This window comes from Helicoverpa armigera, chromosome 4, assembly GCF_030705265.1.
Source record: "Helicoverpa armigera isolate CAAS_96S chromosome 4, ASM3070526v1, whole genome shotgun sequence".
NCBI lineage: Eukaryota > Metazoa > Arthropoda > Insecta > Lepidoptera > Noctuidae > Helicoverpa > Helicoverpa armigera.
In genome coordinates this window covers 1,629,058-1,653,810 of record NC_087123.1, presented here as the reverse complement: position 1 = coordinate 1,653,810, position 24,753 = coordinate 1,629,058, and the positions used below count along the sequence as shown (strand labels likewise).

The following is a 24,753-nucleotide window of genomic DNA, read 5'->3' as shown; positions in this document are numbered from 1 at the left end:
TAAAAACAAAAGTACAATGATAGAAAGTCATAATTTATTATATTTATTCTAACATTTATCCACCTATAACTTATAATTTACAAAATAATGTTCGTTGACATGAGTTCCAGATATAAAATAGTTTTTTACAATAAATTCATTACAGTTCTTTGTTCATAAAAGTTTTTCGTTAAGGTACTATTCCAAGACAGATCGCACGAGGCCGCAGCTTCCTCCTGTGGCATGGGGTTCGTCGTGGAATTGCACCTTTAATTGCACACACCATTTCTGACCTTCGATTTAAAAGTATAGCATAGCAAGCCAGCTTCGCAAATTAAGGCAATAAATATATTTCTTAAGTTCGAGGTAAGAGTCTGTAAACATTATAAATTAGGAGGTCTTAAAATACACTGTTTGATCCAACCATAACAAAGAAAACATTATATTATTCCTGTAATACTTGTACCACACATTTTTTTTTATTTTCTCAACATATTTAAAAGGAGCCAGAACACTGTATCTTTTTAAAGCGAGCATAAAAAGTATCACTCAAAATTTTCAACAATAATAAGGCACTAAATAAGCCACAAGAAAATTGTTTAGAATTCAAAGTGCTCCGAAATACAATATTTTACCTACCTATTGTTTATAAATACCAAATATTTGTCCTATCATTTTACAAACAGTTCTTTATAGTCCATTTCAATATTTAAGTAGTCTTTCCTCACTTGGGCCCAGACTCCAGCAAAATGGGGCAGTCTTTTGACAAGTACAAAATAGAATAATATTATTCAAACGATCACTTAATCAATCAAGTATTCTTGAGAGAAGAAATTCTATTGTTTTTTATTAAACTTCTCCACACAACTCTATTTTAGTGGAGTCTAGGCCTTACACGTGAAATAACTCATTTGAAATCGAACATTAGGCCACTTCATTACAATCCCATAAGAAATTTAGTGATTTATCAAAAAATCTATATGTGTTCATTTACCTTCACAGCCTAAAAAAACTAACTAAGCTAGCTTCCAACAAATTTCTCATTTCTCTCTATCCAACACAAGACTTCAACCATCATTTTCAATAAAAAAGTCTTTTTACACATAAGAAACAGTTTAAAATAACTATTTACAAAGATCGTAACGTAATCGAATTTTTTAAATAAAATACGAAATTATTCCCAGACCACGAGGCAACTGAATGTCTTTTCATCACAGAGGTTTTATTAAAAATATCACTTATTTAATTTAAAAAGTATACTAGTCTTCTTTATGAAGGCACACTGCGGGTATAGACAATTTACTTGCTATCCCCCCTCTTCTTTTATTGTAGTTTTGACGATAGAAGTTTAAGAAGAGTAGGAGAATGACTCCGGTGTTGCAAGATACAAAAATGGCAACTCCCCTAGCGGGAGGACATTCTGACACTCTGACTGTGGCAACATATTGGATGATAATTGACACGAATTGAATCTGAAACAAAAATAAGGAAGTTTCATAAAAATTATGCGATTGTTTTTGGTCGTTGACACTTTGTGAACCAGGAATTATTGGATAATTAAAACATCACTTTTGGGTGAATATCCTCAAAACTTATAATTATTTTATTTATATTCGGGTAAAATTGCATAATTTAAAACTAATTAATTAAAATTTCATCATCACATATTTACGTATTTCATGATATGTAATATTTTATGTATCGTAAAGGGTCAAGGTTCAATGTCCAAAAACAAAGGAAAAAATCATATTAATATTGGTTTTCCTTTTGTTAAACGCAACTTCCTGTTATGCTTCCATTATTTTAATGAGAAATATATATAACCAGGGACTGGTTCAAAATATTTCTGGATTTCTGGATAACTTTTTTTCCGTCTATTTATTATGATTTTACGCTAAAACGGTATAACTGATTAGAACTAAATTTTGCATGACGAAGATGGTAGCCTAGAGACGAATTTTGATTCTGTCTTTTATACTAAAAATCAGAATAATCCTGTCCATTTTAATAATCATGTAAAGGTAGAAACTTATTTTTTTCAAAATAAAATGCACTTACCAGCTGAAACTTCGTCATATACTTCTTCCACCACAAATATTTGGCCACATTTGGCCCCAACGCCGCCAATCCATAATAAGTGTACATGAAGACATGTACCAATGAGTTTAGGAACCCAATAAAGATCAGCGTATGTGACGGCCAATATTTGAGCAAAGCCCATGTGCCAATGACCATGACTGTGTGGTGGTACAAATGTAAGAACGTGATCTGACTGGTCTTCTTCCGAAGTACGAAGAATACAGTGTCCAGAAGTTCTGACAGTTTCGCTGAGAGGTATAGGTATGTGCCAAACAGGATCTGAAAAGAAAAATATTCGATTGTCAGAAAGGATCCTAAATGAGTGTGTAGGTTTGTTAGGCTTTCACGCTAAATCGGGTGAACTGATTGAGATATAATTTGGCATGGTGATAGCTGGTATCCTGGAGACGGGAATATGCTACATTTAATCTATGTGTGGTAGGTAGTTCATGGACATGGGTTAAATCGTGGGGAAGTCGAAATTAGAAAACTATTATCTAATAATAATGATAACATAATGTGACTTCATAGTTGCCAAAAACTATTTCAATATGGATTCTACTTACTCTGTTTCTCGAATTGTCTTCGTTCATGTAACATTTCTTAGGTACCAGACCCATATGTATGAGATCTATGAAGAACTGAAAACAAAAGAATAAATCATGTTATCAAAGCAAAATAGAAAAACAATGACATGTGGGCATGAACCTGACTTATTACAAAGTTTATGTTGCTAAGCAGTGAATGTTTGCCACAATATTTTTATCAGGCGCTCTTTCTTACTAACTTCTTAATACTGACAGACAGTATTGAACGACGTTTAGGATTGTATGACACCATGAAATTGATAATAGTAGTTAACTAAATACTACTACTGGTTCAATAAAACGATTCGCAGTTTCCATTAAAACTGCGAATCAAGCTTGAGATAATACCAAAATTATTCGCGACCAATTGAGCTCGAACCAAAATACCCATGTGCACGCGTCGGTGCAATTCCATTACTCATGATGTTCACGTGGAAATATGACCATATCGTGCACAAGTTACAATATTTCTGTAGTGAAAAATCATAATTTGTGCGACACAGTGCTGCACCAGTAGAATCTCGTCTTTAAGAAAATTGGCAATTGAATGTTGTGTGTAAATAAGAACCAGCAAATTTTAATATGTACACGTAAAAGTATATCTAACGAGATTAGTTCAATACAAATTGAAGGTGATTTATTTTAAAAAAAACTTCATTAATATTCGCAAGAATTTAGCAAGTACGTTAATTTATTACATAACGTTTCTGATTATTTGTAAAACACATACCTACGTAAGTACATACAAATAAATACCTACCTAATTGATAATTATTTATTTAAAGTGATTCTTGTTCGTACTCTGTACTGGGGAAAACCTTTTTTTGATGAAATTTCGAATAGTCCAATTTAAATATTTGAAATAATTATGCTATATGCCTATTTATTGAAAAGGTACCTTATTGAATACACGTGTCGCATTAAAACCTAAAATTTACAAATTAAATTATCCGTCACCCGATGATACCTAAAGATGTAATTTATGTATATTCCCATGCGACTTGCTTGTGCAAAGATCCGTGGCTTAGTAGGTACCTGAGTGATCTGTCTCTTTGCGCCAAAAATGTTTGCAATAATAAACATATTAGCTATATTTTTGTTCAAATTAGGCTTGTTTGATTTCCCTAGGATAGTAAAAGCCCTATTATGTTATAGTCCGAGTTTCTGAACTTCAGACCCAGATGGGTCAAACATTTTTTTTAATAGCTTGTATCAAAACACAACTCACCCTGTACACCATATAAACTGAAATGGCGACTTGTATGGCATTATAAATAAGTAGTGTGTGTGTTAGTTTGTATCCCTCTCGTTTCCTCATAAACACTGGGCCGATCTTCAGCACGAAAACCAAGTAGACCGCCAGGATTGTGAGGACTGGGCCCAGGGACGCCATGAATGGGAGCTCGTCAATTTCTTCATCTGGAAAAAAAAAAAAAAATCAAATGGAGTACGTACTATGTAAATGTCTCGTAAAATAACTCTCAATCATCAAAAGCTCTATGACATTGGCTACAGTGACTTCATTATAGATATATGAACAAACAACTGAGAGATATGAAACAGTTTCGATCCGTCGACGGTTGCAGTCTGATTGACTCTAATAAACTCCGTGTTTCGGAAGGCACCTTAAATTGGTGGACTCCGGCAGTCATTTAAACATCTTTGGCTGACGTCACATCTTGAGACAGAAAGTCTGACAACCAAGAAGTATCGAGTTGGCCGGGTACCTAATTTGGCTGAGAAGAGTAGGCAGTCACTCTTTGTGTCAGCTGCAATCAGTTAGACTGGAAGCAAATTAATGTTTTTATGATTGAAACATAACAAAAAGTCTTATAAAATATAAGTTAAATCCTAATCTTTTATATGGTTTTCTCATTGTTTTTGTGTTAACAATCCACTGAGGTTGTTTCACAGGTTTCGAAAAACAAAGGTATACGACATGCATACCTATTATTTGTTTTATTACTTATTTTATTTTTACCTGAAAATGATACAATACGTAATTACTGATTTTGTGTTTCTATGTCTTATGTTATTCTATTTTTTAAGGATACTTTTAGTGAATTATGGGACATACATTATTTACATTCACGACAATGATATTTTTGTGTTTTGAATTTCAGATTTTTTCATATAAATTTGCATTTTATTTAAATATTTCCAATGCACTAAATGTGTGATTTATGTTAATATTTAAGGAACTAATCACATCATTATCATTTCATTGTTTTGTATAAATAATAATTTATTTTATTATGTTGGCAAAAGTGTCATATTTTCTGTACAGACACACTATCTTACAATACTACTCATATGAAAGGTATGTGTTCAAAGGCTGTGAAGATAATAATAATTGTAAAAAGGGATAAAGAAGAAATTCCTTCTGTAGAACAAACCACATTATGAATAAATATTATAATAACATAACTCCTTGTAACGTATTTCCTTGGTAACTACAACTTATCGCGTATGGTAACAGAATGACCTTCTAATTGTAGCGACTAAATTAGGCTTCCATGGAACGCAACTTACCTCAGCGTAATAAATTATCCTACAACATTATAAAAGCGAAAGTTTTGTGTAGGTATGCATAATTGCCTCTTTCACGCAAATATTACTAAATGGATTTTGATGAAACTTAACAGTGATATTGCTTATGTAGCAGAATAACACATAGGTTACATTTGATCTGCGTGAAGTAGTTTTCTTGGGTAGCTGTGAAACCGCTGGCGGAAGGTGTATTCCTAATTATGTTAAGAGTAGGCCAACAGTCTAACTTTACTTAGCTGAGTACAAATTTTCATGGAGCGACTGCCCATCTGATCTACCCAGTTACTTGGGCAACTTAATACACCTTGACATGTCTGGTTGTCAGACTTTCTGAATAACCCCAGGGAACAGCTAGTAGGTCATATTAAAACCTCAAGGAGACAACAGTAGATTTTATTTTATCAGGAAAATGTTGAAAGTTTTACTTACATTTGCTTTTATTTAAATCCCAGCTGGGATTCTTCGGACTGAGACCTATGACTGAGTTCATGATGATATGTTGCTACGGCGCGTTTTCAACTCTGCTGCTGTAACAATAAGGATACATTTTGATTATTTTGACGGGTTAAAAAGTACGCAATCGTTATATTATTGAGATGAGATATATTTTGGGCAAAAATTATTTAAAATCGTTATTCAAATGAAATAATTCGATAAATCCATTGCACAATCAACACTAACACTTTGAATTTTTGTATAACACGAACTATAATTTTAAGAACTTCTAAACCAAGAAATGCTGTTTTGATATAAAATCTTATTAATATATATTGGAACCTTAGAGGCAGGCCTCAGTGATCCAAACAGGGCATACATATCCATGTGTAATATTTTACAAACATTATAATATTATTGATTTGGAATTGATTCCTCAAACCCATCCAAAGCGCAGAACATATTTTTTGAAGACGAGAAATATTTTCACTTAATCAAGATCCATATTTCCAAAACTAGCATCCACAAATCACACGAAGTCTCACTTAAATATATTAATCCAATCTTTATTCAACTCACAAATTGCAATCACACCAAATTCTTCATACGTTAAATTATAATTTTACACCCACAACGCGCTAAAGTGTCTCTCACAAATATTCGTAATGAACTAACGTAATGGTTTTACAATTCAAGTTTCATTATCTAATAGGAAAAATGCCTGACAAACGTACCAACCGCTCTGTACCCAATTAGTTAATTAAAGCATTAAAATTCTATGTTTAGTTAATATTATTAATTTAACATTCCTAGAAATGTTTTAGGCGTTTCTTGTCTTTGGTAACTTGAAGTAACTTTTCAGATCTCTGTTAAAATTCTAATCTAAGAGTAGATTTGTTTGTTTGTACGGCATTCAAAAACTAACAGATAATCTAGCGCCTGATAAAACACCAATTTCTAGCCGGGTGCTGGAAGTAGTTCCCTCGGGAAACAATTAAGTTTATAAATATTAACATAAGTTTTTCACTTTGATGGATCATTATGATAGACAACAAGAAAATGATTCAAAGAAGTCTTCAAGGTCGCGGTCAGCTAGTAGAGAAATAGTAGAAAATAGTAAATTTCTATGACCGTCCCATTGTGGGTAAAGCTGATCACATTATGACATCGTGATCATAATGAACATTGGCAAATTATATCGAAGAAACTAGTTAACTTGTTACAATGTCTACAAAAATTAGTCATAATTGATATCTAATTAAATATCCACTTAGAATGAAATCACACTTTAAGTAATTGAAACAAATGAATCACCAAACAGGTGGTACTACTTGAACATTGCTAATTTAATTTATGTAATAAAGAAAAGCATAAAAAAAACTTTACCCACAGAAAAAAATATTCCAAAAATAAAAATAGCAAAAAAACCAGCAGCCCTGACCTTCAAAACCCTTATTTATCTACCTGGTTGATAATTTATTCCTGTCTCTCAAGTCCAAGGGTTACAAGTCAATCAATGACCTTATATCATTTAAGAATATAAATAAATTCATGATATCGCACCCTTGCCCGTCAAGTCTCTTTAAGGTCTGAAAGTAGTCAGGTCATTAGTCAATCAATACCCTTTGGGGTTCCGTCGAACCGTAAACCATTTTCTTACGATACATCATTGGTTACATTTGGCATTATCACCAAGTTGAATACACGAGAAAACAATACTGTACATTAAATGACTATAGGTATATCACATGAGTGAATTTAGAAAAGTCTAGTTGTACACACAATCAAAATATTATTCAAGTTACTCAAGTTAAAATTAAGATTACTAAATGGAAGAACAACTGTCTACTACCTGAGTTTTTGAGGAAAAAAATATGATTCCCTTCTCTTTGCGGTATAAGTAGGCCTGTGTTTTGTTTGTCGCCAGTGGGAAACCCTCACATTCCTTTTGTGGTCAAGTAGAAGGCCAAGTCTGATTTTGAGCCCTTATTAATAACTGTTGGATTATTTCCCTTCACTGACTACGGAACCTACTACAAGTGCTGTCACACACTCGACCTCGTTTTATCATACGAAAGCCTGTTCTTACTCATCTTCGATCATTACATAAGTAATATCATTTATAATTCGCGGATGCACCTTGTTTATTTTTATTTCGAAGAAATTATTCATTTATGGACATCAGGATATAAAGTAAATGATGAGCACATCCACACCTACGTATTTATCACGTGCACATCTTGGAGGTATTTTATGAAAAGAAAAAACAAAGTACGAGCGAATGTTCCGAAGAAAGAAAGACGAAAGAATATGCAATAGGTAACTACAAATAAAATAGTTACCTAACTAAAAGACACCATTTTTCCACACAAAGAAGGCATGCTCATTGTCCACGTGAATTTTGTTATGATAGATGTTATCTCAAAACAATTTCCTGAAGCCAATCATTCTTTCAGGTTGTCATCATTTTTCATATAACATAACATTTATTGTACCGCCATTAATATAACAGCTGTGATTAACATCGTCTTGTCACCTAATAGTGGGTTATTCTGTACCGCAGACATTTTGTATATTCCAAATATTTATAACACGTCATCAAGATAATATCTAAGTCTACCGAATTAAAAACGTAATCGCTTTGGTCTCGTGTTTCATAAGCTGGTCAATATAAACTTGAGGGTTTTTTCAAAAACACAGTACCCTTATAGACGTAGGACAGAGGTGACCGAAAATTCTGGATCGATCAAAACTATACGGACTCTCAAGTCACATTCGTACTTACGCCCGCAAAAAGTTCTTAGAATTCAAATGTCAGTACAGCCGAAATACCGCGACTGAATGGTAGTTTGCGAAATGTTATCATAACATCTTTTTATTACAGGAATTTTCCCCTTCTTATAGTTGGTAAGGCGGTTCTTTTATACCGCAGACTTTGAATGTCAACCATGCGTGCCTTTGGGAGCCAGCATACCCAGCTCAGCAAAAACAGATCATGCATTAGCAGCTCTTTCATAAAAATGAGACCGTTGCGTGGTAACAATGTGATATCACAATGATAATTATATTAGCCATTAAGTGAAATAGGTGCCCTAGTGACTTAATTAAATTGTAATTTATACAACGACCGTGTTAAATAATACAGTTTAACGTTTGGTTAAATTTACGAGACTCATAGTAGAGTTACCGGCACGGATATAGAGCTCTCGGCGGAAGAGAGATCGCTTCTGCGCAGGTGAAGGTCAGGGCTCAATATCCGTGCCGATAAAACAGAAACTGATGATTGATACACTCGTGCACCGGAGAGCACGTAAATGTCGGTCCTGCGCCTGACCTTTCTCCGGTCGTGTCCCTTAGAGTGAAGGAACTTAACTTGTGCACTATAATATGTCCTGCGCAGCTGGCTGATCTTCTTTTATGAGAACAGCCGCCTTGGCCGATAATCAGCTAAACAGACATCATCATCATCACTCGATTGCGAGAAGGGGTTCTCCTGTTAATCAGCCTTTCTGAGTTTCGCAATACAAAACAATAGCGGATCAAGGAAAATACTATCTTATGGCTCATCATAATCTTACTAAATATCATTCAAATCACATATCCGTGTCAAGTTCCGCAAATCCATTTCATAATACACAACGTACGCAAAACAGCAGTAATTGCAGTTACTATTAAGTCTCATGACATAATACATACAAAAACTGACTCATAGCTTGATTTTACTTTCGAGTGAGTAAGAAATAATTGTTTCAACTTTCTCGTTGGTACAAAAAACTGGGGAAGCAAATTGGACATATTATGGGTACTATTTCGATGGTATGAAGAGGCAAGTAATTTTAATGGACTTCCAAATCGGGAGTTCTTCGATATGGCCAAATCGTCGTTTTTGTTTATTTACAGGCTTTCTTGAGGAACGTATTCAGTTAAAGTCTAGACTTGATTACCGAGTTTCATATAATTCAGGGTCAGTGAAAGATGATCAGAGCGCTTTCACGCAAGCCGTTTTTAAGGTGCGAATACATACGCTCGTACGCGCAAAAACTCTGTCGCATTGTCGCATGAATCCAAGCATTATATCTTCAAACGGTCACTGTTAAAATTTTACACGTACAAGTGTTGTTTTCAACCTATTTTTATAATAAATATCATTTTTCGCCAAACAAAAGCGCTAACAAGTATGCTCAATTATGATCACATGTTTGAATGTACCTACTGCCTTATCTCCAATACTATTGAACCGTTTATTCATGCACATAACTTGAGGGAAAACTACTATTACACTCTTTTAATGGATTAACAGCGTTTACCGTAAGACATTATACGAGTGTAGTGACATTGAAAACAACAATATCGTAACTTTTATTTGCATCCTTCACACGTTAGCCATAAGTGAAAAGTAATTAGTGAACTTACTGTTGCTAATTCCATTTTTCTAGCTTACTTGGTTAATTGCAACATAGTGGCCTACATTTAAGTCTGACACCAGTCTAACCAAGGGGTATCGGGTTGTTAACCAAGTCAGATAGGCAGTCGCTTCTTGTAAAGCACTGGTACTCAGCTGAATCCAGTTAGACTGGAAGCCGACCCCAACATGATTGGGAAAAAGGCTCGGAGGATGATTATGAGTGGCCTACATTTTTAAATCATTTTACTTAATGTGATTTAAGAAATTGACACGAAAGAAAGCAGTTTGACTGCACCCTGCGAGCGTTTTTTGAGACGGATCTGAAGTTATAACCGTTTTGGTTGACTGGCTATAAGTACGTTTTTATGCTTAAAAAAACTACCCGATGTTCCTGTTTGGTTTTCATGCCCCATGCCAAATTTAATCTTATTTAAGTTGACCTCCAATTTAAAAGAAGCGTTGACGTGATACAGATTAAAAACATTCATACAGATATGAAACTGTGCACCTCACCCGTCCAAAATCAAGGTATTTCTGCTACGTTTAAAATAGCAAATTCCTTTTTTCTTTTTTATATACCTAGTCAGAGGGGCCATTGACAGATATCATTGAAAATAGATATTGACTTTTAACCGTGACTCTAGAATTACAACAATGTCAGATCGTGAATAATGCTCAATGAAATTAACATTGACAAATTCAGCGGACCTAGCTTAAAATAAACCAGGTTTTAGAAATTATAATGGCGCCCACGGCCGATTTCGGCCATGGCGGCTCTTCTCATTTAAGGAGATCAGCCAGCTGCGCAATACATATTATAGTGCACAAGCATTTGCGCAGACACAGGTGTACTCCCTATTCCTTCACTCTCATAACCTTATGGGACGGCAATCCAACACGACCGGAAAAAGATCAGGCGCAGGACCGACATTTACGTGCTCTCCGATGCACGGGTGAATCAATCACCAACTTCCAGACTACGGGCTGCTTTGACGAGATAGATATCAGAAGTATTTTTTATCGTGTTAGTAAATTGTAATTCTTATGGGAAATAAAGACATCGCAACACGGTTATCGGCCCACCTTTTTGCGGAACTAAACTTCATTAACATTCATACATATTAAAAAACGTCCTCCTGTTTTGAAAGTCAGTTAAAAACAAGTGTTTATTTTTAAACCTGTAATGAACTTTCAGTGTCAGAATTCATGCTTACAAGGATCAGATAGTATCCAAAAATAAATGTGCAAGGATTTACTCTTAAAGCCACTTATCGATTAACATTGAGAGTGACTTGAAACTAAAAAATATGAGACGTGTGCTCCATTTTGGAAGAGTGTATGCTGAATTAAAAAAAAATATCACCATCTGCGTAGCCTTTTCCCAACTATTTTGGGGTCGGCCTCCAGTCTAACAGGATGCAGCTGAGTACCAGTGTTTTAAAAGGAGCGACTGCCCATCTGACCTTCTCAACCCAGTTACCCGGGCGACAAAATACCTAGTTAAGACTGGTTGTCAGAAAAATATAGGTACATACAGAAAAATACGCTAGCCTCAAAAGGCACGTACGAAAAATTGGATTCATTAACCTGCTGATATCATACACGACATAATGTAGTTAGAAAGTCAATTAGTAAATGTTACAAAAATAACACAGTATTAGTCACTTTTTCATTTTACATTTTACACACAAACTTAACCGACAGACTGAATTACAAAGGTTTTTAAACCTTGGTAACCTACTACACATATAATTATGTATTAAGGTACGATACCCTTTTTTTAACCCGACGTTTCGGCTGTATTGCATCGACCGTGATCACAACTGGACTGTAGTTTAAAAAAGGTATCGCACTTTTATATTAATACATCACGATTAATTCCCGATTGACACAGCTATCATTGAACATCTTTGACATTCGTAACGGGTGGTCTGAAGTCAGTAAGTCTGACGACCAATCTTACCTAGGGTAGGTTGCCCGGGTAACTGGATTGAGGAGGTCAGGTAGGCTGTCGCTCTTTGTAAAACACGACGACCGCAACATAGTTGGGAAAAGGCTAGAGAGATGATGATGATCAAATCCCAATTATGCGTACAAAATAAAGAAATACAGTGTCCAGAAATATCCAAAATCGATTACAGTACAAAGGTATGAATTTATTAACCTCTGCCAGACATCTAATGGACATGAACCTTAAATATATTGAAGGTGCTTAAACAATGAATATGATGCAACATTATCACGTACGTACAATAAAATTAACATAACAAAAAGTACATAACTACCTATATTTAAATGACAATTTACAGAAACTATTAATCGTACAATGGATGATTTCATACCATCCTTAATACATAAGATATTGTTATTAAAGTCGTGAGAAATGAAGGCCTCAGGATCATACTAATCAATATATCGACGGGTAAAAGGCAAAAGGGGTCAAGCACCACAGATCAAATTGTTCAGGAGAGTAAAAAGAAAGTTTAAAAAAATAATATCTCTTTATTGCTTTATTGAATCACATCACAATCTTCAGAAAAGTTTACTTAAATACAATGTTCTTTAATAATTTTACATCAAAATAAGCCTGAGATCAATAGATTCAAAGATAGATGTCGCTTGACCCCAGGTTTTCACCAGGTTTATCGCATTTGCGAGGGGGTCAAGCACCAATATTGAATGTTGGAATATTTAGATTTTGGCCTAAGCTCCACGTGTATAAAGTAGTAAAGTATTTTATTTTATTTGGCACAACAGATCATAGAACTAAGTCAGATTTTGGCTTAAGTTAAAATATCTTAATTAACAGTATTATTTTATATTTGGCACAGCAGGTAGGTAATAGAACTATGGATTATGTATTTAAATTAAAACAATACAAGGAACAAAACTGAGATCCAAAAAACAGCAGTTACCTAACTGATAGTACATACAACAGCATGTTATCACATTATTTGAGTAAATAAACCACAATAACTTGGTAAAAATTATGATTGTGTACATTTTTGCAAATTTTTAATGATTTCCTAAACACGTGAACCGATTTACATGATTCAAAAACGGGTAAAATGGTTTTATACAAAAATTGGTGTCAAAAAAAAGGTCTAGCCTTTTATTTGACACCAATATCGTTAAGATATCTCAATAAACACATTTTCAAGTTGCTCTCGTAATAAAATTATCCAACATGTACCTATGAAACGCGTACCTACTACCTATTACCAGTTCTTAAAAAAATCACGTTTTTTGTATAGGAGCCCCCCAGAATATTTATTTGATTCCAGTTTTCAGTATTTGTTGTTATAGCGGCAACAGAAATACATCATCTGTGAAAATTTCAACTCTCTAACTATCACGGCTCATGAGATACAGCCTGGTGACAGACGGACGGACGGACGGACAGAGGAGCGAAAACATTAGGGTAACGTTTTACCCTTTGGGTACGGAACCCTAAAAAACTATGCTAAGAAACGTTAAATTTATTTTTATAAAATAAATAAAATGAGGATGAATTTGCCGATGATAGTAGAGGAATCACGGCATCTTAAATTTCTTCGACCCCTCTATTGCTATCATTATAATCAAATACCTAACCTTCTTGGTACTAGCAAGTCTTTTTCGGCCTAAAACACTTCGCAATTTCACGTTTTCGGGAGTTGCAGACATGTTTTATATAAAATTTTAATGTGTTAAAAACTGCGATCGCGTTTCAAACACGCGTGAACTCGCTTTCACGTACCTACACGAGACATATACCCATTTGCAAGGGCGCTGTCGTGCGTGCGGAGTGGATCAAATGCAACGTAATGAAAATAAAATTATTTAAGAAAGGGGCCAAGCGCCAATTTATGTTTAGTTGACAATTATTACTATTGGTGTAAGCGACGTTATAGTTATTAAACAAATAAAAGAAAAATGGATACAAACGACATATTTACTTCTAATATTGTTTTTAAAATTATGCCAAATGACAAGGCGATACAAAAACGTAAAGTTGGTGTCGCTTGAGCACTTTTGGTAAGTATCGATTTGGCACTTCAGTACAAATAATTCTTTGGTACAAGCGACTTTTTTTCATGCTAGGAAAACGATACTACGACCATTCGAAAGAGAAAAAATAGTGGAGTTGGGGTCAATAAAAAAGTTAAAATCGCAAAATGTGGCGCTTGACCCCTTTTGCCTTTTTACCGTCGATATACAGATAGTACAGAAATTCAAGAAATCTTTCAATTTGTTTAGAATTTATGAAATCGGAAAACTTTAAGATGTGCTTAAAGACTTTTAGCTACTTGTTAGGATAGTAAGTTGACATTCATCATCAGCTTTTTTATCGTCCCACTGCTGGGCACACGCCTCCTGTCACACAGAGAAGGATTGAGCGTTAGTCACCGCGCTTGCTCAATGGGGGTTGGTGATTTCAGACTTTACAGTCCAGGTTGACATTATGGCAGAATGGATTGGTACATTTTACAGTATGGTAGGAATTTATGTATATCTCTGACATCATGTTATCATTCCTTTAGATTTATTGAACGTTTCTTACAGTCGACCTCCATTGTTCCTTCAGTCACTACCTGTAACGTACTTAGATACATAAATATGTATTTTCATAACAATATATTAGTTATATTGATAGCCTTGGCATTGAAATAGTAATTTTCTACAAGTTCATAAAACACAAATCTGGTAACAAATTCAAAATACACTTTATTAACTTAGTACAATTAAAACAATAGAACAATAGCCTAGAATTATAGTAAGAAATATCAACTAAATAAATTGAGTTTATTTAATAAAGGGATCTTTCTGTGTTCGTAGTGAAGATGTAATGCATTTGCATACGCTATTGTGATGTGTTTGTGTGAGTGTAAGTGAGCATGTGTGTGTTACCTAATGAATGAGTCTGATAGAAGGTCGGTACATTGACAATGGACTATTGGCACAAAATACATAGGTACAGAAGTCAATCTACATACAAAGCGCGTTCGAGTCACGCAGACATAGGTGTCTATGTGTGCGTGTTCACAGACGCCCTGTCTCAAAACAACTCAAAACAGTGCGAGCGCGGCTGTCGTTTTCTTGAGATACGCGCGCCACACACAAGGTAAATAAATGTGCACGCGTTGTGATACTAACTGTAATTTGACTGTAATATTTTTAATTTTAATAACAAAAGAAAAAGTAATAATGGAGCAACAAAAAAAGTCGTATTAAATTGTTCAGTGGACGGTTGTTTTAATACAACTAAAACAGTGAACAGTCGTTTTTTTAGCCTGCCGTATTACCTATAGTATGTACCTGCTTATTTTCTCATATTTCGATGGTTCGTTTAAAAAACGCAGTTGGTAGGTACAGTTAGGTGGGTAGGTAAGCGGCCCGGCGGCCTCTGGCCCAATGCCGTAATAAATTTTGCAAGTGTCGACCAAGGCGAACCTCCCAACCTACCCTCAAAGATTATTACTAGTAGGAGTTGATAATTTTTGTGATCATGGCGAGAGTATGTTGTAAGGTAGACGAAATAAAACTCGCACATCAAGGTTTCTGTAGGCAGAAGCAAGCTTAGATCAGGGACTGTACCAATCCATTACACACAAAAATATTTTTTTCGCAAGTAAAGAGTAGGATAAGTATATATTTATAAATAACAAAATTGTAAAATGCGGTTTCTAAAAAAGTTCGGTATCTCGTTCAAACGAATTTCCTTTGAAAGTGTTTATTAACCTCTTGTAAGCCACATTAAATATTTTATTATTAGGTATTGGTTTACCCTTACCACGTTAGTTTTATAAAAAAGTTGACAGCCCTAGCGCGACCGCCGAGTTTAGGCATGAAAAGTGAAGTACATACATGAGATTGACTTCTGTTCTATTTTGTGCTATTGGTTACAATTGAACGGTTACCCTTGATCCATTAGTTATTTTAACGAGTGAAATTTGTATAATAATCGTTGATAGGGTTTACAGATCGGTGTTATAGGATTATACACTAAATAAAATGTGTTTTAAAAATGGCATAAAGTTTAGTACAGATTTATCTAAATATTGATACATTACTGCAGAAATGAAGAACAATTACGTCCCAAAAGGGATTCAGACTATGATTTATTGCTGTTGTGTGCTCTATAGACTGTAACTCAAAATATGAAATTTTGTTTCAATAGGGTATGAAAATATGAAAAGAGGCATATTGAGGGACATTTGTAAAATATCTGACTTCAAAATAACGTTTTTCTTCATATTTCTCTCTATGCTTTAATTTCGAAAAACTATTTATAATCATCTGTAGAGGACTTTCGCAGGCAAGAACAGATGTGTCTAGTAAAAAAAAATATCCAGAAAAATATTATTAACACGGTTACAGCAAGTGTCCCACGTAATGGTATAGGTACCAATCCATAGGTGTAAATTAATATTTTCCTCACTGTGACAGATGACTTAAAAAAAATACATTGGTACGTACCAGGTTCAGTATCCAAACAAGATTCGTTCACTAGAGGTACTCCGATAAATATGGCTATCAAAAATATTCAAACACTTTAAAAATAAATATTATATTACAGAGTTGATCACGCGATTCACGCACCACACAATTATAAACTATTATTTCTAACGATGATTTGAGAATGGGCACACACGGAGTATTGTCAATCACGGTATCACAGCAATTGTTAGGTTTTTCGCGTAACAACTATACTTATATCTTTTACCAACAGAAAATTCAAGGCCTATGAAAAGTATTAAAATAATTTATTATGTGCATTTTATTAAAAATGTTCAAAAAATGCAAATTTTTGTTAAGAGTGTTGAATAATTTCTCAATTTCATGTTCAGTTTTTTTTTCAGTTTTTTTTTTCATTTTAGGGTCCAGTACTGAAATAGTAAAAAATAAAATTCTTTCATAATATTTATCTTTTGCTGAACGCGCTTCTTCACATACCTTTCAATTTTCCAATTTATTAATCACATTTATTATTCTGTAAACACTTATATCTTTCAACCGAATATTTTTGAATTCATTCATGCACATCAAAAATAGTACTATTCCTATTCTCAATTTAAATAAACAAAAATCATGAAGTCTATGTAAACTCAGTTACTCAGAAAGATATCAGTACTGAAGCAAGTTTCCAGACTACTGGGCAAATACAATGGTTAACATAACCCAGATTGTTTATTTTTCTTGCATAAAGCATAGCTTCAGCATGAAAATATGTAGTTGAGCTATTATTCTTTATGACTTGTATATCAATTTATCGTGGTTTTTCCCGCGTCTTGAAGACATTACTTTTTGCTTTCAGAAAACATAAATCAAATATCCGAATTGAAAATCTCCTTCTTTTTTGGGAAGTTGGTTAAAAATAGCCTATTATCATCATCAGCATTTGTCTCTTATTATTATATTTTTGTGGTCTGCGCAGCATGTTTTCATCTTCCATACTTATATTGGATGTTATCTCACAAGTGACATTCTTTCAACCATAATAATTACTTTCACACAATCTATGTATAGTTCATTTGGTATTATATCCATCTAGTTTGATACTCAATGCTTTGCTCACAATATGATTTCTCAACATTGAAAAAGTAGATAATGTGTTTAATAAAAATGATGCAAAATTATATCAAAATTTAATAAGTGTAACAAACAATTTAACATTACAATTTTTAAATAACCATGATAATAAACACACGTTTTTTCTCGCCACTTTTCAACGTGCTCAAAAGACCGACTAAACCAATGTTGTTATCAGTTTCCGATCTGATAACAGTAACAAGATTACATTTGCAATGGCCTTAAAATACTCAGGTGGATGTACAGATTTATCTCAAGTAGATTGGAACGTACGAAAGTAGACATTGCTATTTTTTATCATCATCATCAGCCTTTGAAACGTCCCACTGCTGGGCACAGGCCTCCTCTCACACAGAAAAGGATTGAGCGTTTTCAAAGTTAATGTTTTTAATTTTATTTTAAATAGGCCTATGAAAGCTCTTTTGAAAGGTAAAACTATTTGCACGGTGCCAAAGAGAGGATCTTCTCATGGAGAAGAACCGGCAATAAACTCCATGGACACTCTATTTAAATCACCACGGCTTTCTCAATGAGAGTTGGTGATTTCAGACTTTTTTTTTACACGTACCTATTTAATATCCATGTACCAAAATTAACAAAAAATATTAAAATCATGTAGGTGCTATGGAATCTGAAGGTTAAATTACGCACCTGATGAAGGCGATAGGATTTATTTGTTGAGTACATGTTAAAAACCTATACTAGTCTACGCTTACTGTTGAATATTATCAAATTATTCACCAATAATAGGCTGTTAATAGCGTTTGAGATTTTATGTTTAAACCGTTTAGGTATGAGAATAAGATACCGATAATAAATAAATTGAATAACCAAAAAAATCCTGATCGCCGCTATTTATTCTTTGACATTTCACCACAATATTCAGAAAGAAGGAGAAAATGTGAATATTTTTATTCAATGCAAAAGCAAAATTATTTCTGCCACTATTCGCTATTATATCACATAACCGCGAGCAAATGTAGAGGCTTTAAAATCCCACATACCTGTATTAAATCAGGAGCACTTCAAAACGAATCCAAGTCAACGAATAATTCTTGCTAACACAAACTGAAACGTGTTTCTTCTTCAACAAACAAGATCATTGTCACAAAAAATAAAAATAAAATTAAAAAAAAGAAACGAAAAATAAAATTGTCTTGGAACAAACAGTAAATGGTACACAAATAGAGATAGGAAATTCACTGGATAAAAACACACAGATTTCTTGACTACTGACGTCTTTGACAACGTTTGTTTCTTTCTTGTTGATGGGTAAACTAAAGAGTATGTTTTCAGTTTGGATCGAAAATAATGTTGTGACGAAAATGTAGGTCAAAGTGGAAGTAAGGGCGCGGCCCCGCTGCGCAAAGCGCGGTGCCCGTCTAACCTTCGCGGACTATTCTAAATGGAGCGCTCGTGTATCGCGCACCTTATGCTCACACCCTCTTTTTACGCCCTGAGTGTAATAAAAATTACTACTTTTTATGGTGGTCAAGGCAAAATGACATTTCTCGCATAGTTTTTTTTTTTTCAAAATTTTCCTCACGCACTTGGTGTAATTTCAATATTAAATGATTGTGAAAAAAAAATGAAATTATGGTATTTGAATGAGGTTTTTTTTGTAGCATTAAACTTTAAATGAGCCTTTTTTTCCGTGTTACGGAAGGGATATTAAATTGGTGGGTCCGGCTGTCAATTAAACATCTTTGGTAGCAAAAAAGTCCTTGCGTTCTACCAAGGGTTATCGTGTTGCCTGGGTAACAGGGTTGAGGAGGTTAGATACGCAGTTGGTCCATGTAAAACACTTGTACTTTAACTGCACTTGGTTAAACTGGAAGCCAACCTCAACTTATATGAGAAGAAGCTAGACATATGATGTTAACAAGTTAATAGATCTTATAAGTGCAATCCTAGCGTAGCTCTTTGGAATGTCATCTTGGGTTCCTTTTGTTACTACTTAGATGTATTTCAATTTTAAGCTATATACCAGACATCTCATGAACCTATATGGCCATTGGGGAAACCATTTTTTTTAAGTATCTCTCGTTTTGAGGCACCTTTCGCACTTTTTATTAGCGTTACCGATAATAATTACTACTAAAAGATACGCTTCGAGGAATACCTAAATTAATTGAATTAAAATATTTTATTTTAGAAATCAGATTCTACCAAAAGTAAATTAAATAAACAAATCTAGTACTTAAACATACATTGAATTTGCCGATAATTTGAATTTAAAATTGCATTCTAATTTACTAACTAATATGTAGTTTATGTTAATTTAGGTTTTTCATGACATTAATCAAATTAGGCTCACGCATTTTGGACGTGAAAAGTTTATAATCATAGTACCTGCGTAGTATTTTTGGTAATTTTATGCGATTTACGTAAGTACGTTAGTTTTTTTATTTATAGCATTTTACTAAATTACGCACGGGCTATTTTTATTACTTTCTTCTATGTAAACAAATAAAAGACTATACAAAAAAAGGGATGTATTGGAGGTTAGGAAGATTTTTCTTTCAAAAATCTGTTTTGAAGAATCATCAGCTACTAAAATTATATTTTTCCTATCTTTTAAATATTGTATTCTATGGTAAAATTATATAATTTAAATAATTATTATTGTCAGCACTTTATCTATAGGTACTTAAATAAGGTAAATATTTTCATCACCTAGACTCAAAAGATCAGCACGAAATATAATTATTTACGTTACATTTTACGTTTTGCTTAAATCTAGTTTCTTTAAAAAAGCGAGTGAAACCGCGAGACTAAGCTAGTATAAAATGCACGTGTCAAATCATTGCGCCGAATCTATTTTATGCAAATAATTGCCAAAAATAGAAGGGCTTTGACGTCAGAAGAAAAAAGCACGTAACAAGCATAAAAACATAGGAAAGTGACAATTAATTCTATTGAAATTAATTAAATAGGAATTTTTGGCACACTCTGCTTTGCTTAATCATGCAGAAATTAATGAGATTGGAGGTTCTTAGACCTATAAATAGATTTTTTTTATCATGGTTGTATTGATTGATATTTTTATTTAGAAAATTTTTGTGTATTTGTTTTTTTTTTTCATAATAGTAATGTTCTCACATAAGTAGAGCAGCGATCAATCAACTGCGCAGGACATAATAAAGTGCACGAGCATTTGCGCAGACACAGGTGCACTAACTATTCCTTCACTCTCATAGCCCGATGGAAAGGAAAATCTGAACGATCGGAGAGTGATTGAGCGCAGGATACATTGGAATTATTCATGTAACTTCTTTGCAGTTGATAATCATTTTGAATTTGTATAGTGAGATTTTTTTTTATCGTAAGTATATGTTTAACATGAAAGGTTTTTCAACCGATTTCTCAAAAAACAAGCCCTCATTATGAGATGTTCATTGTTCGTATGATTTTTTTACTACAAAAAATTCGTCCAGATATAAAGTACAAAAATGACAATTTAATGACTGTATAAGATGGGAACACTAATTAACTTGTTTTTGGTTAGATCAAGTAGATATTTTTCTTTGAATTAACTGTGTTTGTTAAGTGAAAAAAATATCAGTTAGCAAAACCAGTTTGCCTAAATTATTCAATTATTATGGTAAATGGAGTTACGATAATTTTATCCTACTTAGATAATTATTGAGGTAGGCATTTATCAGAAACGATACTTAAATCATAAAACTTCCAGCAAGTTTTCCTACGGTTCCCTCCACGTCCCGTGAAAGGTACTGCCCGTGGATGGATAAAATATAGTCTTTAAGTATTACCCGTGGAAAGTTTTCAGCTATATTTCAGTCAGTTAATCGGTTGGTCAGTTATTTCTTGCTGAAATAATATGAAGGGATTTAAGATAAATATAGCTTGGCAAATGCACTAATGACACTCCCATGGTCTTCAGGTGTGTACGAAGGACGTTACTGTCAACAGAAACGGCACAAAGAGTAACAACGTAATATACTATACGCAAAAGTATAGTTACCGGCACGGATATTGGGCTCTCGGCGGAAGAGTGGGGATCGCTTTGCGCACTGTAAGTACACATAAGACAATAAACCAATAAATCGCTTCTGCGCAGGTGAAGGTCATGGCTCGATATCCGTGCCGATAACTATATTGTGGTAAAATCGGTGAAATAATATCATTATTCTCTTCCACGACCACAAAACTGCACTCGAAAAAAGAATCAAATTTCATTCAATACATGTGTTTCATTTTTATCGACCCTAGCGTACGTGTAATCAAATCACCCCTGCTGCGTCCCTTCCCCACTCGTGGACTATGGGAGTGTCACTAACGAGTCTGCCAAACTCGATATCTCCCTATCCTTTTCCCAACTATGTCGGGGTCAGCTTCCAGTTTAATAACCAGCTGAGTCCTAGTGTTTTACAAGTAGCGACCACCTGTCTGACCTTCTCAACCCATTTACCCAATACCCCTTGGTAAGACTGCTTGTCAGACTTGCTGGCTTCTGACTACCCGTAAAGACTGCCAAAGACGTTCATTGCCAAACTAAAGATAATTTATACATCATTATGCGCTATCGTGTGTGACGGTTGCGACTTGTAAAATAGAAAACACCAACAATAAAGTAAGTAAGTGTCCCCGGCACTGTAGGAAAATTACTTTGAAAATGTTGTATATAAGTAGTACTTACAAATAATAATATCATTTTACATAATACATTTCTTTGGACAACATTAAAATGTATTGTATACATAGGTAGTATTAATTTACGCAAATCGATTCAGCGGTTTTAACGTGAAAGCGTATAAAATAAATTGATCACAGGCTACATTTTTATCTTTCATCATTATCATCAGCCTATCGCAGTCCACTGCTGGACATAGGCCTCTCCAAGTGCACGCCACTGAGATCGATTTTCGGCTTCTCGCATCATTTTTATCTTTGCATCATATTAATTTAATAACCTTCTAAGCTTGCATGTTCAGATAAATTGGTTACTCTTTCACGAATAAACTTCTAAACTGAATTTGATGAAACTTCACGGAAATGAACGGATTGAAAATAAAAGACTGGTTGGTTTGAGGATAGGGCGATAATCTAGTGTTTTTCCGCGGTGGGAACAGCTGTCCACATCGGGATAAAACATAGCCTGTGTTACTCGGTAAGAGTGTACTTTTCCAACAGTCAAATACTTTATCAAATTAGTTCAGTAATTTCTGAGCCTGTACCAACGAACAATAAATTTTTTCCTCTTCATTATAATAAATCTGCGTGTTAAATCTTCATTATAGTAAAGATAAGGAGCATTCCCTTTACCATAAATTCAAGGTCACCCGGGACCTAATTCGCAAAGCACAAAAATCAACCGACTCGGGAATTAAACCTCATATTAAGCATTCAGCAGTCGTGATTAAAACTACTAAACTATTACCAGTTATCATGTAACATGTAGATATGTATAAATGTGAATGTTACTATCTAAAACAAGCACTTGTACTGAAGAGCCTATTGTTTTATATTGCACGTGACTGAGATTGTTATCTCATACATTCTAAAATTATACACACAGTATTAGATACTCATGTATGATTTATGATAAAAAACTTAATTATCAAATGAGGAAATGACACCATTTTCTTTCTGATTTTTTTAAGGAATCCTTTCTTTTTCACATAAGTTCTAGTACTGGCAATCAATATCAAGGTCAAGACCTACCAATGTTTTTGCAGATCTAATTGTACGTTACAAATTCATTCATTACAAAAGATTATCTATGCAAAGGTAACTATTACAAAATGGTTGGTCACAAAAAAAGTTACTCATAATTTTGACATTCTTCTTACTGACCAACCAATCCTACTGTAAGAGCTCTCTCAAATCCGCTTCACGACCTCTAAATTGTACTAATCACTGTTAGGTATTCTTAAAATATGTAAATAAATAAGCAAAACATTTATTTACAAGCAGAATTGTAAAAAAAAACCTTCATCTTTACTCACTGATGTCACACAAATTCCTAAGGGATCCACAAGCAATACAAAAAATCCTTCGGGAAATCATTCAAAAAGTTCTTATACCAAATTAATAAAATGCTAAGTACTCACTGGCTGAATATAAAACACACACACAACTGTCACTATAAACGTCACTTAAAAAAAACTTATTCGAATTTCGAACTCGTAACTGACCGTCAGCCGCAGAGTCTCTTTGGATTGTGATGAAAAATATGGTCACCTCTTATTATTAATACATTAAATGATACCAAACACGCCGTGTAAATGTATTTAAACTAACGCTTCAGGACATTGCGTGAGAGTTCCACTATATTATAGTGCGTATGTATGTCTGTTGTCAATCTTCATTTGCTAAAATCAAGGCTTAGAAACTAATTAGCGTTTGGCATTTTTTTCGCAAAAAAAAATTGTTGTTTTCTAAGTTTTTGTAGAAATAACTATTTTGCGTCTTCTTAAATATGATTGAAATCTACCATTTGTTTTGTGTCGAAAATATGTAAAAAAACTATGAAGTGTATATCGGATACTTATATGATGGGTTCCGTACCTATGTTCTTTTATTCTCAGTCTTCTGTGGACAACTCAAACACAAAATTTATAATTTAATTCAACTACATTACAGAATTGAAAAGATAAACAACTACATATGTATTTGTTTTATATTGTAATCTAGACGTGAAACATACATCATATTATATGTATGTATGTATGCCTTTTAGTTACATACTTGAGAATAAACCGTTATGAAAATACTATAGGTGTTTGTATACCATAGGTATAATGGGATACCTATACTTGCCCGAAGATTGTACTTTGATAAACGAAAATTATGATTTCAATCATTTAGTAGAAAGTGATTAATATTAAATACTACAAAGTTAATTATTTTCAAAAACAAGTGAAACGACGAGTAAAAGCTAGCAATTAGAAAAAAAATCTAACTATGCATTTATTAACAACTAGCTGAAATAATTAACTTAGACAATACAGTTTTATAATTAAATTCAAATGAATGAATGGATTCCTTACAATTACATGTTATTGCATATTTTAACACTGTAAAATTAAGTAAATAACCAAATTTTGTGTTTCCATTTTATGTCATTAATTTGTTTTAATAAACGTCACATAAAAGCAGCACAAAAAACAATAGAGACTCATT

General features: G+C 33.7%; 1 protein-coding gene across 7 annotated transcripts; it reads right to left on the bottom strand.

Annotated features, from left to right (window-relative positions):
* Positions 1-12: 12 nt before the first annotated feature.
* Positions 13-23,842, bottom strand: LOC110370496 (very long chain fatty acid elongase 7). 7 transcript variants are annotated; one of them, XM_021326318.3, is made up of 6 exons: positions 23,682-23,842; positions 5,625-5,722; positions 3,874-4,064; positions 2,625-2,699; positions 2,038-2,337; positions 13-1,451 (listed from the first exon to the last, which is right to left on the bottom strand). In XM_021326318.3, the coding sequence occupies exons 2-6, from the start codon at positions 5,683-5,685 to the stop codon at positions 1,239-1,241; spliced, it is 840 nt and encodes a 279-aa protein (XP_021181993.1). In that variant the 5' UTR covers positions 5,686-5,722; positions 23,682-23,842; the 3' UTR covers positions 13-1,238. The 7 variants fall into 7 exon arrangements, with proteins under 7 accessions (XP_021181993.1, XP_049702813.1, XP_021181996.1 ...); XM_049846856.2 differs by having other exon boundaries at positions 5,625-5,719; positions 23,682-23,833; XM_021326321.3 differs by having other exon boundaries at positions 23,577-23,818.
* Positions 23,843-24,753: the final 911 nt, after the last annotated feature.